The 14640-nt window shown below is 36.6% G+C and overlaps 1 protein-coding gene across 2 annotated transcripts in view; it reads right to left on the bottom strand.

Annotated features, from left to right (window-relative positions):
- LOC113227802 (ABC transporter G family member 23) overlaps positions 1 to 14640 on the bottom strand; it is a 148498-nt gene that overhangs the window by 37292 nt on the left and 96566 nt on the right. For both annotated transcript variants that reach the window (XM_026460823.1, XM_026460824.1), the window contains exon 3: positions 6262 to 6380. In XM_026460823.1, the coding sequence (XP_026316608.1) occupies positions 6262 to 6380 (119 nt within the window). The remainder of the gene's footprint in view (positions 1 to 6261; positions 6381 to 14640) is intronic.

Below are 14640 nucleotides of genomic sequence, written 5' to 3'. Positions count from 1 at the left end.
GTGTGTGTGTGTGTGTGTGTGTGTGTGTGTGTGTGTGTGTGTGTGTGCGCGCGTGTGTGTTTTATGTGAAATAATTACTAAACAAGTCTTGGACGGGCCATCGACTCGCCGTTGAAGAGCAGCCATACGTTTTAAATTGCAATGGCAGTTGAATAGTGGCTCGATAACTAGCCATTGATAAACCATTATTACTATTTGCATTTAGCGGAATACCAGACGTACAAAATCCTGCCATTGACACTTTAGCTACACAACTGAGATGATTTATAATTAGTATACTTTAGTGTTGATGCAAAGCATATAACCATAGTATTAGACAGAAAAGAAGGCACGATCTTGTAATATCAATTCCAAGTACCAACACTGTATTTGCCGATAGGCAATACGACAAACGCGCGGGCAACATATACAACACTTTGAATAAGGAATTAAATATATTAATTAAAATTAATAATTACAACAAAAATTAATACGTGTAGCGAATGAAGAGCGGTGTCTCCTGACACAGGCTATGCTGAAAAAGAGGCTCCAGCCACTATTGTTTAAGAAACCACGTTCTTAAGAAATAAAGAGTTTATTATTATTATGATTATACTTACGAAAGTTATTAATTAAAATTCCTTATTTTTATTTTACCAAAGGTCATTTGTACGTGCTATTTCCACATCGAATATACAGTAGCATAGGTGTCCATTACTCAGCAAGGTAAAATGGTAACATTGCAAATATGCGGCACAGACATTGGTTCTGTTTTACACCACATCTTTGCGACTAAACCAATTATGCTACTGCAATGTTATGACTACTTTAAACCTCTCCGAATTCACATAATACAATAATGAATTATAAACAAAACAATCACACTCACAGGAACTGCTTGTTGTTTTAAACACGCGGGAATTAAAATAATTGAGCACACTTATACTATCGTAAGTAAGTTATTTTTTAAATAATTGTAGTAATAGCTATCAAAAAAATGTGCTAAGTAAATAGACTCCTAGTTTATATAAGACTATTTCATAATCATATGCTGGGGTGCAGTAAAAAGTAAATAAGGTCCACATGATCATCTCATTTGAACTTTCTCGAAATAATTTTGACACGCAAGTACGCATGCTGTCAGTGAGAGTGAAATGAAATAGAACAGTTGCTTGAATAAAGAAGTTCACGATTTGAGTCCCTGTGGCGGTATATATTTTTCACGGTCTGTGATTTTTAAATCATAGTAGTTTAAGATTTTTTTTTATTGCACCAAGTGACGGGACAAACACGGCGTACGCCTGATGGTAAGCGACACGCCTGCCCATAGCAGTTGCTGAGCCACTCAGAACTTTAAATCGTAAAGATATGAGGGACAGTGCTACTGCGCCCGTCACCCTGAGACATATGTTGACAAGTCCTGTCTTCTAACATGACTTGAAAATCATCATCTATGGACTTATGGAGGGAACATTTTGTGCTGACCATTATTACCTGGTATACATTTATACTATATTCTATACAACATTTATATTATATAAAAATTGAATACTGTTTTAACAAAAAGTATTCCGTATCTCCGTGGTTACGTTTACGTTAGTAACAAGTTAGTTTAACTAGAAATATAATGGAGAAGTAAAACATTAATAGACAGTATTATTTGAGATATTTTGTGAAATAACGCCACTAGTTTTTATTATGATAAATAAAGATCGAACACATAGAAAAACTTTTACGACCCGATGGGACATGAACCCCCGACCATACTGCACCGTCGTATTGCTCTTACCAACTGAGCTGCGGGTCAAGTAACGAGTTGTCGAAATTCTTCAATGTGTTTTTGTTTAAGATCTTTGCACTGGATTTTTTTGGCGTTCTGTGCCGCAAGTGACATCTAGTGCGATATTTTAGAACCTTCTAAAAATCTCTCAGAAGGCCGTGGGTCCAAGTCCCATCGGGTCGGAAACATTTTTCTATATGTTCTATCTTTGTATTCAGAATCAAAATTCCCAGATCAAATCAGAAACCCAAGCGCCGGTAGCTACTTTGCCCAACGCATAGCTACATAAAGGCTGCCAGCATCTTGGGCACCTTGCTGCGGGAATTCAATTTTAGAATTTAATCCTAGTTTCTAGTATTTAAGCCTTTATTGTACCTATATATTCCAACTTACTGTCTAATTATAAAAAAAATACTAGTAAGGAGGCAGTACTTCCCTGGACGAAATCATTCACAAATACTTTTGAAATTTACATTCGTGCAGTCAGAAAAACAAATAAATCACTAGAACAATCTACCCGCCATCGTGGACAAAATGTTATCAAATAAAATATTCCACACGACTATAAACGTCACTAGTCAATTAGTTCAATTATTGCTGCGACAACAGAATATAGAGTTGTTGTAATAGTCGTACTAGTTTTCTGGTACTAAGCAGCAGGTGATATTTATAAGAGGCTCAATAACAAGGAGCTTGGCGATCCGTAATATAGGACCTAAGGTAGTTAAGTTAAGATTCTTTCTATAAATTTAAATGTAAATTGCGTATTTCTACAGCTTAATACTTTATTTTCATTGTATCTTGTTTTATCTTTCACAAAATATTTAATCAATACAATGCACTACATTTCAGCACATTTAATGAATAATTAGGATGTCATTAAATTTGTATTGCATTGATATTCTATTATTTATTGTGAAATTGCTCCACTAGTTTGTTATAATAATTAATACAAAGATCGAACACTTAGATAAAATTCCTTCGATCCGGTCGGATTCTAAGTCTAATTCTAATCTAAGTATACGATCTTTGTATTAATAATTATAATTAGGGTTTATTAATATGTAAACTTTATATTTTTATTATTTTCATTATTATTATTACTTTTTATCTGGGTATTTGTTGAGTGATGTGGATAACTTCCTCCAAATTGTAACTTACGTCCTTGGACTTGAAGAAATCACATTTTGTCTGACAACGTGAATACCTAAATGACTTCGTGACAGACAGAATATTAAAATGTTTTTTTTTGTTTATGTTCTATGTGACGGACAGATGCGTACAACAGAAGATACATTATTACAATTGTTCAAACGAGCTAATATTAAAAATGACTATGTCGATTAGAGCCGATACTTCTGCGATCGGAGACATTGACATAGGTATTTCATTTATTAAAGACTGGACTGTATTTTTAAAATATTGTGAAATTATTTGAAATGTTTTAAAATGTTGTGAAAGGTTTTGTGATCTATTAATGTTTGCATCCCTTGTTGTAATTTTACAAGTTTGTATTTCGTTAATGAATTCTAATATTTTTAGTGCTATATAGTCACTTAGCACGTAGTAAATGTGTGCATTTGCTTTCTGAGATTGTTTCGTGTTAAGTTAATGGCGAATTTTTCAATAAATAAATCACATGGCTATTATTGCGAATATGTCTAATTGTGATATTGGACCGGGCGTAGTTGAGGTTGTTCCTAGCGGATGTTACCTTTGGTAAATGATGAAGACCTCATGAAAGACGAAACCGAGAATCGTCGGAAGTATCTCAATTAGCGATGCTGCTCGATATGGTACGTATTGTTCAACGGTTCTTGAACCTAGGTCCGTGACCCCGGCCGGCTGTGTCATTGCGGAGAGCAACGCTTTTAAAAATTCAGTAAGACAAATACGAAGCCAATTCGTGGTTTTAATGCCCGATCTTCAAGTATGGACTTCAAAAACAGATATGATTTTACATCTCACGCTGACTGCTAGCTTGGTTTTTGAGTTAAACACTTAAGTCTGATACAAAACATGAAACTAGCTCAAGGTAACAACTAAAATACTGCACAGAAACTTCAAAAGCTCCTTACTTAAATTCTTTATACAAATTCGGATCTGGCAGGAGAGGCTCTGAGTAATTAACATTCCAGATACTAAGTTTGTCTAGTTAACAGGTGTTCAAAAATACTACATAAATATACTAGTGCCTGCAAGCCCACTCTACAGCGATCGAACGTTCCAACAGCAGAAGACAATAGGCAGTTTTTAATAAACGTCAGAGGTTAATAATCTTTTGTTTGTCTGTCCTTGTCGGCTATGTGTAGTGACCGGTGGCATAATGCCAGCTTCCTTTATACGTGAGGATTGGATTGTGATTCATTTATTAGTAATCATCATAACTGCTAGGCATGGATTTCCTGTAACCTCTCTACGACGACTATATAGAGCCATATCAAAAACTTTCCAGGGGTTGTGAACCATTTTCAAAGTGCAGGTTTCATCGAGACGTTTTCCTTCACTGTATTGCAATTAGAGATGGGCAGACGCCCATGTTTTAATATGATGCTAAAACTACTTCCAACTAAATATTTGTTGTATATCAAGTTTTTGTTATTACAAAATGTTTATTGCTTTCTGATTTAGACGATTCGATTTCCCTTTCTATTGAAAATCGGATTGAAATAAAACAATAAAAAAATCGTTAAGGCATAAAATTCTTATTCGTTCCGAATCCGAGACAATACAATTCTAGGAAACTCGGACCCACTTCGGATGTAGCTTGTGCACTAAGTCCGATTCCAATCCGCGAAAATACGACTATCGCTTATACACCTAGAGATAAAATGATCCCTGCGACATATCGTACCGTCATTTGTCGGATTCGGAACTGGGGGTCTACTCTCGACCTCCGTCCGACATCCGTCCGAAACAATTACTGTCAAATAAGTAATATTCGACAAAATTAAAAGCCAAGTATCAAGAATGAAGCTTCATTCGCAACACGCGTCTTTTCATTTGGTCAAGTATTGCTTATTTGGCAGTAATTGTTTCGGACGGATGTCGGACGGAGACGTCGTGCACAAACGCTCTTAATAGCAAGAATTCACAGGATTGCAAGGTAGGTATTGTGTGGAGTCGCCTAAAAATGGTTCTGTATATCGAAATTTGTAATAAGTATGGAATTATACCAAATTCCGTATTCGCTCTTTCCGCCCACTGTTTTAGGCAGAAATTTACACAGATTTATTTAGTCTCACAGAGCTTATCAAAACATCCACAAGCTAAGATTAACATTAGGATACAATGATATAAAATTAAAATACTACGATACTTTGGTAATTCGATTTAACCCACTCCCCATCTCTGATGGCTATTATATTCACAATTATACGTAACTTGGAAATTCATAGCATAATACATGCTGCCACAGAATGTGGAATTGTCGATAGCTCTATTTATTAGCAATATCAGTTAAAAAGGCTATTACATGATGATAACGTGGTAATTAATTACACAAATTGTCTAGTTTCAATGCACAGATTTTCCTGTACTATTAAGACGAATGAAAATAACTCTATATCATTATCATAATGATTGTAAATTTTTTAGTGAATATATTTGATTTTTTTTTAATTAGTTTGCAGTCCCAGTGCTGGTCATCAACAGGTCAACCCGCCATTGTTACATCGGCCTGCCGTGCCGCCGATGGCTTCTTTCATAAAATTGTTTTGTGTTGAAATAGTGCTTATGACTACGTAACCTAGTTATAAATTTGCTATGTTCCGTACAATGTGTTACCGGATTCACTGAAAAACAGCGACGTAGCCACCTTCAAAGAGACAATATATGCTGAGTGGATGACGGCTTGCGTTAATTATTATTCGTTACATTAATTATTTAGTTAAGTTTTCATTTTTATTTTTATATATGAATTTTTTTCTTTCACTCTATTTGTGAAATAGTTTGTAATGAGACATGTTGTGCTTCCCATTCAATGCCTTTCTTTCTCAAACTCGTACCTTATAAAGAGTGATTATTCAGAAAATGGCTATGTCTTTTAAATGTCTTGTCAAGGGTGTTAATTTGGATGCTTTACTTTAAGAATAGGTAAAAGCCAGTGTGTGAATATGAAGGCAATGTGATGTGAAATCAGACTGCAAAAACGCTAGCGCACCCTTATATCATGAATGGAAGGAACTTGCAATTCTTACAGCAAAACTTTTTTTTCACGTAGCTCAATTCAAACTTCCATGCTGTGATGCTAATAATTCTTTTTCACCAAACACGTTGCTCTAAATAATGATAGAAGTAGAGCTCCGTGTGAAAGAGTTCGTCCAGGGAAGTACTGCCTCTTTACCCATTTCTGCCGAAAGGTGTGCATTGCTGCGTTCCAGTTTTGAAGGGTTTTGCAGAAACTACAGGCACATGGGACTTGTCAATTTGTGATTTAAAAACTACCGTTTAAAGATCTGATTTTGTGTCGTTTACTTAATATCAATATAAAATATACTTACATAGTCCCTTTGGCAACGGTCATGTTCAAATTGCTCAGCACGTGGTTTGGCCTCTTCTTGGAGCCGAAGTGCTTGAATGCGTGTCTCACGCACACCGCCTGCTGTCTCTTCTGCCATGTCTGTGGAACAAATAATATCATTTAAATATTATTTATTATAAAAGATCCTATCATTTTTCCACATTGTGTGGTGTTGTTAACAAATGTTTGAAATTTTCGCCTTGAATAGCCTCAAATCGTTCTTCTCGGGGAACACAACAGGAAGACCGAAACAAAGCGCTTCGTACGAATGGATGGTAAAGTCAATGATATAAGGATGGAATCTTCCGGACTTTCTAGTAGACAGAGTGAGTGTGTGTTTATGTGTTCTTTTATAACGTAGTTTGAATCATTTGAAGCTCCGTAGCTTTTATAGGTATCGTAGAAAACGGGATAATATACACTGTAAACATCTGCCAGAAAAAAGTGACTACTGTGGAAAAATCTGTATTTCTTTAAATTCCTTATGCTATTTTTTTTATCGATTACAATGGAACATGCTTACATTCACTCACGCTATTTTTCTCCTATTAATAGGTCCAAAATCATTACCCTTTACTCCGATTTTACCCACGGCTGGGTCCAATTTGTATTTATTGGGGAACAAGTTCAGAGAACTTTAGCATTAAAAAGGGCAATAAGATCAAATGTTAGACCTAGATTTAGAGTGAAAACGTAGGGAGGAGTAGATTTCAATGTAGGTACACATCTTGATCAGATTGGGGATATCCACAAAAAAGGCCAGTTAAAGAACCAAGAAAATACCGCGTGTATATGTAGAAACAGTTAAACCTCCTTGTAAAATAGTTCGTCCAGGGAAGTACTGCCTTACCTATTTCTGCCGCCAAGCAGTAATTTACAGCGTTGCACTTTTGAAGGGTACGGATACTACTGAAATTACAGACTAGTGGTAGTGCCCCTCAGATCTTTGCGATTTAAAGCTCTGAGTGGCTGTGATAGGCGTGTCGCTTACCACCAGGGGCATGACTTGTTAATAAAAGGCTTACACGAGCGAAGCAGGCGAAAGAGGTTTGTCAGGAGCGCAGCAGTGTGATGATAAGTATGTTTTAGATATAAAGCACAACAGCGAAGTGGTACTTAAGATGATTAGGGCACTGGATATTGCAATTGTAACACATGCCGTATCAAGAACCGGAGTAACAAACCTGAAACACGAAACATATAATACGTCTTGCAAAAATAAATTATAAGAACGCCCAGAACAATCGAACTATCAAAACGCCAGTGACCAGTAATGTTAGCAATATATTCCGAGTACAATGGGCAATTATGCCAAATAAGGAGCAGCACAGATTACGACGTCTTTGAGGAAGCATGCAAAAATTTGTTTTTAAGAACTGCTGACAAGGTGACTCTAGAGGAAAATCATCCTATACCTCCTAGAGGAATAGATTTAGGCCATTGTCCTTCCACGCTGGCCTAATGCAGGTTAAAAACTGCAAATGTCTTCGAAGAATTATACGAAACTTTATCGATATACAACTTTCAGCTCTATGTTTTTGCTTAGCCAATAAACTAAATGACAATAAAATTGATTGACTAAACTGCGCAATGAAAAATGACGCAGTGGCGCGGGCACTCGAGTATTTAACTCAACACCTCCTAGATAGATACATAAAACTTAATTTGTTAAAAAACAAAAACACAAAAATTAAAATTATATTTGTATTTAGCAGATTAGATAGTAATATTTGGATTTAGTAGAGGCGAAGCTGCAGAGTCTTGAACAACGTCGTAAAGTTGCCTGCTTATCGGTATTCTACAGGATCTATCGCGGAGAGTGTGTGATGGAATTGCACGATTTGATTCCGCCTTCCCCTTTCCATCATCGGGGGACTAGACTGGGCGTCATCCCTATGTTGTGGATATTCCCAGGATTCGCATGAAGGGTTTCGCGTCCACATTTATAAGGCAAGCGACATTATTTAAGTGTGCATGCTACTTCGTCGATCTTATCGTCACTTTCCATTAGGAGAGATTGAGGTGAAATCCGCAATATTTTGTATAAAAAAAATTAACCGTTGGAATAAAGAAACTGACAACAAGAAATTAAATTGAAAAGAAAAAAAAATTAAAAGCATAGCAACAAAGCAAGCATACGCCTAACGGATGGTGATCAACAGCTTGTATGTGCTGCAGCAGGCCAAATAAGTCAGTCTTAGTGTGTATTGACGAAAAGCGAAGCATTGATTTTCTGCCACCAAGGGTTACGATGCGTCAACAGAAATAGAAATAGAAGTCATTTATTATTTGAATAATCAACACAGTACATTCATTTTATAATAATAATACTGATAATGAAAATAACAACAAGAACTTGGAACTAAATACATATATAGAGTACAAAGCGAGTGTGCTGTGCTGCCAAGGAAACCATGGTCAACTCAGCGTGTTGTCGTCTCACTTAAACTGCTACGACGTTTTAAGCTTTCAGCGGATCCGGCAACAGAACACACGTGACACGGAACATAGTAGCCGTCACAGATTGTCACTAAAAACATTGAATGAACACATGGTTTTACACTGATGCTAAAATAAAAATATTAATAATACTGCAGCACATCCATTCTCTGTTTCGCGCCCCGCGCATCTTGTCATAGAGCATAGAAGCAGATAGGAGGTAAGGGTTCTGACCACTAGGCTGTGCTTCAATTGTGATTAATGTTATTTAGAAGATCATATTGCACGCATAGGTTAAATATAAAACCTCCCTCTATAATCCTGTAATTATTTTATTTTTAACCCACTTCATCACAAGGATGAGGGTCTTAATTCGATTGCAATTTATTTTCAGCGTGTATGATACGCAATTACTCCTACATTAATTGAGAAACGATTTTGACTGCCTTAGTAGTGGTCCGATTCAAATTCGAAGATAATATTTCATCTCTTAGGGTGGCAAATTAGGGGATGAATACGTTTTATTGGATTTCCGTTAAGTGTATGTAGAATGAAAGTCCCGTAATTGCAAGTAAAAACGAAAATATTTTTTGCTTTTTATTTTCAATCATTCCGGAATTTCACATAAAGGTCAAAGTCAAATATTGTTTATTTCATAGGTAAGAAATATACACTTGAAATCGTCATACTGATTAAACTCTACTGCTCATTCGTAAGGGGTTGCTCTTTGTAAATATACATTCGAATACATTTATTATTACAATATTCAATTTAAACTTACATCAAGAACACCTGGAAGAGCTAAACGGGTCACGGATTTTCGTCAACTAAGTACGCAGATGTTCTAAATAACCTTTAGTATAAAGTTTTTGTTTCACTGTAGTTTTAAGCCTCGTAAATGGCAAAGTTTGAATATCAATCGGAATCTTATTACAGAAGCGAAAACATTGCCCTTTTGAATGAATTTGAGACTTTGTGAAGAGGACTGTCTTATACGACTATATTATATGAAATTGAAGTAAATATACATTGAGTATTGTGAATTCTGATGAAATAATCCTTACAGAGTTCGAATGAGTAACTTTGAAGGAAAGTTTACCACTACATTTACACAACGCAAAGATATTACAAATTACATAATTGACATTATTATAAGAACTAAAGTTTGTGTTGTTAAGTAACGAGTGCGAATTCTTAACGATTCACATAATTGTACTACAAGTATTATGTTGTTGTGTCACAATCACAATGTCCAGTTATAATATGCTTTATGTAATTTGGAAATGAGTTTGCGCTGCTTTTTTGAGTTACATTTTTTTTGCAAAATGTTTCCGCGCCTTAATAAGTAGGTAGTCTGCATCTAGTTGATTACTATATAGATTACAATAGTTTTGTTCAAGTTGCCTGAGTTTAAATTTAACAATTTTTTCTTTACAATATCAAGTTACGGGACGAATAAATCATGCGTCTGATGATCAAAGACCTCAGTAGTACTGTCACTGCACCCGTCACTCTGAGACATAAGTTGTCAAGTCCTATGTGCCTGTAATTTCCTCAGCACCCTTACAGTTCAAAATCGGAACACAGTAATGCTGACGTTACTGCTTGGCGGCAGAAATATGTAAGGTGGCAGTACTTCCCTGGACGACCTCTTTCACAAGGTGCTCTACTGCTACTAAAATATATCAAGTTGTCAATTATAGCGGCGCTCGCGCAGTGAAAGAATGGTCGCATCTCAGTAGAGCATACACAAGAGTCATTTGTAAAATACTAACGAGGTTGTTGGTGGTGCAGGGCTATTTTGCTAACATCATAAACAACAACGTTTGTTTCATGATTTTTATTTATTCGTCACATATTACTTTCGTATAAAAATGTGTGATAACGCTGTACAGTAACAAAAGAAACCGCTAACGCAAATACCCAAAAACGTAAAAGTTTATTTTTGGTAAATTTATTATCTTTTGTAAAAGTCGTAGAACAAAAGTTGTAATTAATGATTTTTTTTCATGATACCAAATGGCCTGATGAAAAAGTTGCGAACGTGGTGGTTAATGGCAGTAGTACCCTGGATGAACTCTTTCACAAGGAGAATTACTGCAATTAATTTTTGCAAAATGCAAAACACATTTGTTATGTTGTATGTTTTCCGTTGAAGAATAAAGTTTTTATTTAATACAGTGTGCATTATTCAAATAATCAAAGAACATAAAAAAGAACCAGACTTTTCACATTCCGGAAACAACGAAAATTCCCTTGTATTGCACCAACAATAAAACCACATGTAATTTGGTGGCCATCGGTTAGCATTATAGATTTTAATTGAGGTCCCCGGGGCCAATTCTCCGTAAGACTATTTTGGGAAACTTAATTTTTTCCATATTATGTGTTTTGATTCGTATTCCAAAGTTAATTTTTCGTTCCGGTGGTCGTAGTACTTACTGGGAATTGTTTCATTTGAATCATTGTTGTGGTTTTGTGGGTCCATTATCATTATAAGGCTGTAATTTATTTCAAACTCCAACAACTAAAAAGAACATTCCCATACCTTTCGACGTAAGTTTTGTTTATAGTGACCCTTCCTATCAACCTCTTCGTTATACGGGAAGGGTCCTGACGTCCATAGACTTCTTTTAGTTGTCTCTCTCTCTGAGCGACTCTTCCAGTGTCATGGACAGGCGCCTCGCTTACCACCACATGCTTACTGAGCATGTCTTATTCGTCCCGTTGCTCGGTCAAAAAATGTGCTCAGTTAGGACAAAAATAATTTTAGTCGAAATATGAAAAAAAATATCCTGCACTTAATGTTTTACGACCTCGGTGTCTTTAACACTGATGGGAACCAATTTGGGAAATGATTTTTAACCATCTGTATGTGTTTTTTTTGTATGTACGTTACGCGATAACTCCGATATTTGTGAACCGATTTGGATGATTCGTTTTAGTTGGAAAGAGCCTACCTCAGTATTGGTTCTATTTAAATTTGAAGAAAATATCCACCTCTAATGGTGGCAAACTAGAGGATGAATCCGTTTTGGCGAACTTTCCGGTAACCGATTCCAAAAAAGCTTGGCAAATAGATGTAATTCCAAGAACGTTTCAGGTCGGTTTCTTTAGTACTCTGTACTGAGATTGTTCTAGATTAGTTTCCGGTTTGGGGGTTTAGGATAATTAATGTCAGAGTGTATTCCATATATCTATCTAGCACGCATAGTACAGTAGGGTTGGCACGCTAGCACGATAGGGCGCGACTAGCGCGAGAGCGACATAAAGCGCGAGATGTTATATTCGCGCAAGTCGCGCCTAATCGTGCTAGCCCTACAGATGATTTCACAATATTACATAACACAATATTTCACATTACACATAAATAAATATTATATAATATTTATTCATTTGCTTTGTTGCTTTATATTAGAACACAAAAGGAATATTGGTACCGATTTTATGTATTAATTAGAGCACATTAATGTTCTTGCCGCGATATATAACAGGTGAAAGTGAACATTAATTCGTACGTGTTAAGAACCATCGAATGCCAACTGTGTTACTTTTGGTTCTTTGTACTGCAATATGTTTTCATAACACTTGGCTGCCGGGTTATAAAAACAATGATGATGTTACAATTACAAATTGTCAAAATTCTTTCTTTAAAGGATTTGAACTACTCCCCATGTCCCCGGTAGGTCTGCCCCGGTATCGGGATAACGGGAAATATCGTCCCAACGTCCCCCGGTGATCGATGTAATGGAGACAACGGTACAGATTGAATCCTCAACTCTGCTCATTCCAGGAAGCATAAGAAATTGTTTTATCGTCGCCGGTGATGTTCTAACATAAATTAAAAAATATTGAAGATGAATAACAATGTGAAACCGTTTGAGTCATGTCACGGCGCCTTGGCCACAATAAATAACACTACAGCGTATGTTGTGCACACTCATACATTGTTGAATATCGTGTTTACTTATAGGAAAGGTCATTTTATCATGATCATCCGCAGCTCGACTCACCCACTACTGGATGTAAGCCACCTGTAGTTAGTGCTATTCACAACGATCCTGTACAAGTCTCAGCCATTTATAGCCCGCAAGTTTGACGACGTCGTCCACCTATCGCGCTACGTCTCACGTTTTTATAACCATTTCTTGGCCATCATTTGATTATCGCTTTAGTCTTCACCACGTCTCGCAATATGTCATGCCAGCTCCATATTAAAATCTCCTGTTTGTGACTTTAATTCGTCTTCGGATTTCAGAATTCGTCATTCGATCATCTTATACTTTTACTTCATTCTAAGAGACCCCCCACATTAGCGGTGCATACCCGACGGTCGGCACTAGTCGTGTCGACGCTGTGCGTGTGTTGGCAAGACGCTGACGCTCGAAAGACGCTAGTGCAGGGGGTCTCTTAATACGTTGTAACACTAACCCGGTAATATAAATATAATTTGCGATACCATATTAACTACAAGAGTAAGGTTCCCTTGAGCAGGAGGAAGGAGCGGACAGCAACCGCGGTAGTTGTAGGGAAATAGGAATTTGGTATACGGGAAACATTACTTATCATTACAGCGTATGTCATGTGTTTGTACAGTATGTTACCAACAAGCATCAGTATCAAACATACCGCGTTAAAAAGCGCCAAGGAAAATGTAATTGATGCAATCTTCCCTATGGAAATCAAATTCGTTTCTCCCTCATAGGTGAGAGACGTTTTTCTAACAAGGATATCATAGCTGCTGTCGTAATCAACATACGATTAGTAACTCAATCTTAGATTATAATTAGTTTCATTTGACCCCAGTCGCAATTCAACGAACCGCAATGTGGGGTCAACCGCAACTTGCGCAATATTTTTTAATATTTTTTCCTGCACTAATTATGCAGTCGTTTCTGAATGTCACTGAGTAATTACATTTAATAGCTTCACTTTCCTCTTGAGGCAGGAAATCAATCAAGCACAAGGTAACATATAATGTTTACCGCTCTTTTATAAGTACTCACGCCAGCTATAATACGTTTCGGATAGAAATCATCGTTGTGCTAACGATATTCCGTACAAATAATCTAGATTTTCAATAAAGGCGTGGTGCCATTCTGTTAAGTGCAGAACCAGAGCAAACTTAAACAATAAGGAAAAGAAGCAATATGCTGCATTTATGTCATGAGCGGCACCAAGTTCACAACCCCGATCCTATATGGAAACATTCGCGTAGCAGAGATCCTCGATTAGGTATAGGTACAAGCAATCAATCTGAACAAATGTTTTAAACCATTTCTTATTAAATGAAACATAATAATTTAACAACTTAATGTTATTTTTAAACAGCATGTTACCAGGCAAGCAAGATAAACACCTCATCTACCCACCACCTTGGTGATACATGTCGAATGCATGCCATAATCCATCGGGGTTCCCTTCACTCCTTACAATTTCATAAACTGTCTCCAAGTCGCCTTTTTAGGCGGGTTCTGAGACATCAAGTAGTAGATATTAGATCGATGTGCATAACTGTGTATTCCTAAAACTCTAACAGCCACACCCTAGTCCTAAGATGATAATGAAAAGTAAATACTGTCCTCGTAAAATATTACTGTCATTATTTGCACAGCATTTAGCGAGTACCTACAATCTGCTAGCTGGAGAGTCAATGGACATCCTTGTAAGGTGCAAATGTCGTTACATTTTGTGGTGTACTGCGTAAGACGTGTCGATGATTGCCAATTCGCCATTCTACGGGCGAGTCTGTTTATGAGAATATGGATACAGAAAGACAAAAAGTCATCGATGTTTAGTGATCACATTTTTTTTTATTCCCTTCGTCCAATCGTCCACATAGAGTACCATTTATTGGGTGATGGGATGTTTTGAGCATGTCATTATTATATTAGGAAGAGTAAGGGTCCCATAATACTAC

This window comes from Hyposmocoma kahamanoa, unplaced genomic scaffold, assembly GCF_003589595.1.
Source record: "Hyposmocoma kahamanoa isolate Upper Pololo Valley unplaced genomic scaffold, ASM358959v1 217, whole genome shotgun sequence".
NCBI classification, from domain to species: domain Eukaryota; kingdom Metazoa; phylum Arthropoda; class Insecta; order Lepidoptera; family Cosmopterigidae; genus Hyposmocoma; species Hyposmocoma kahamanoa.
This window is presented reverse-complemented; position numbering and strand designations above follow the sequence as displayed.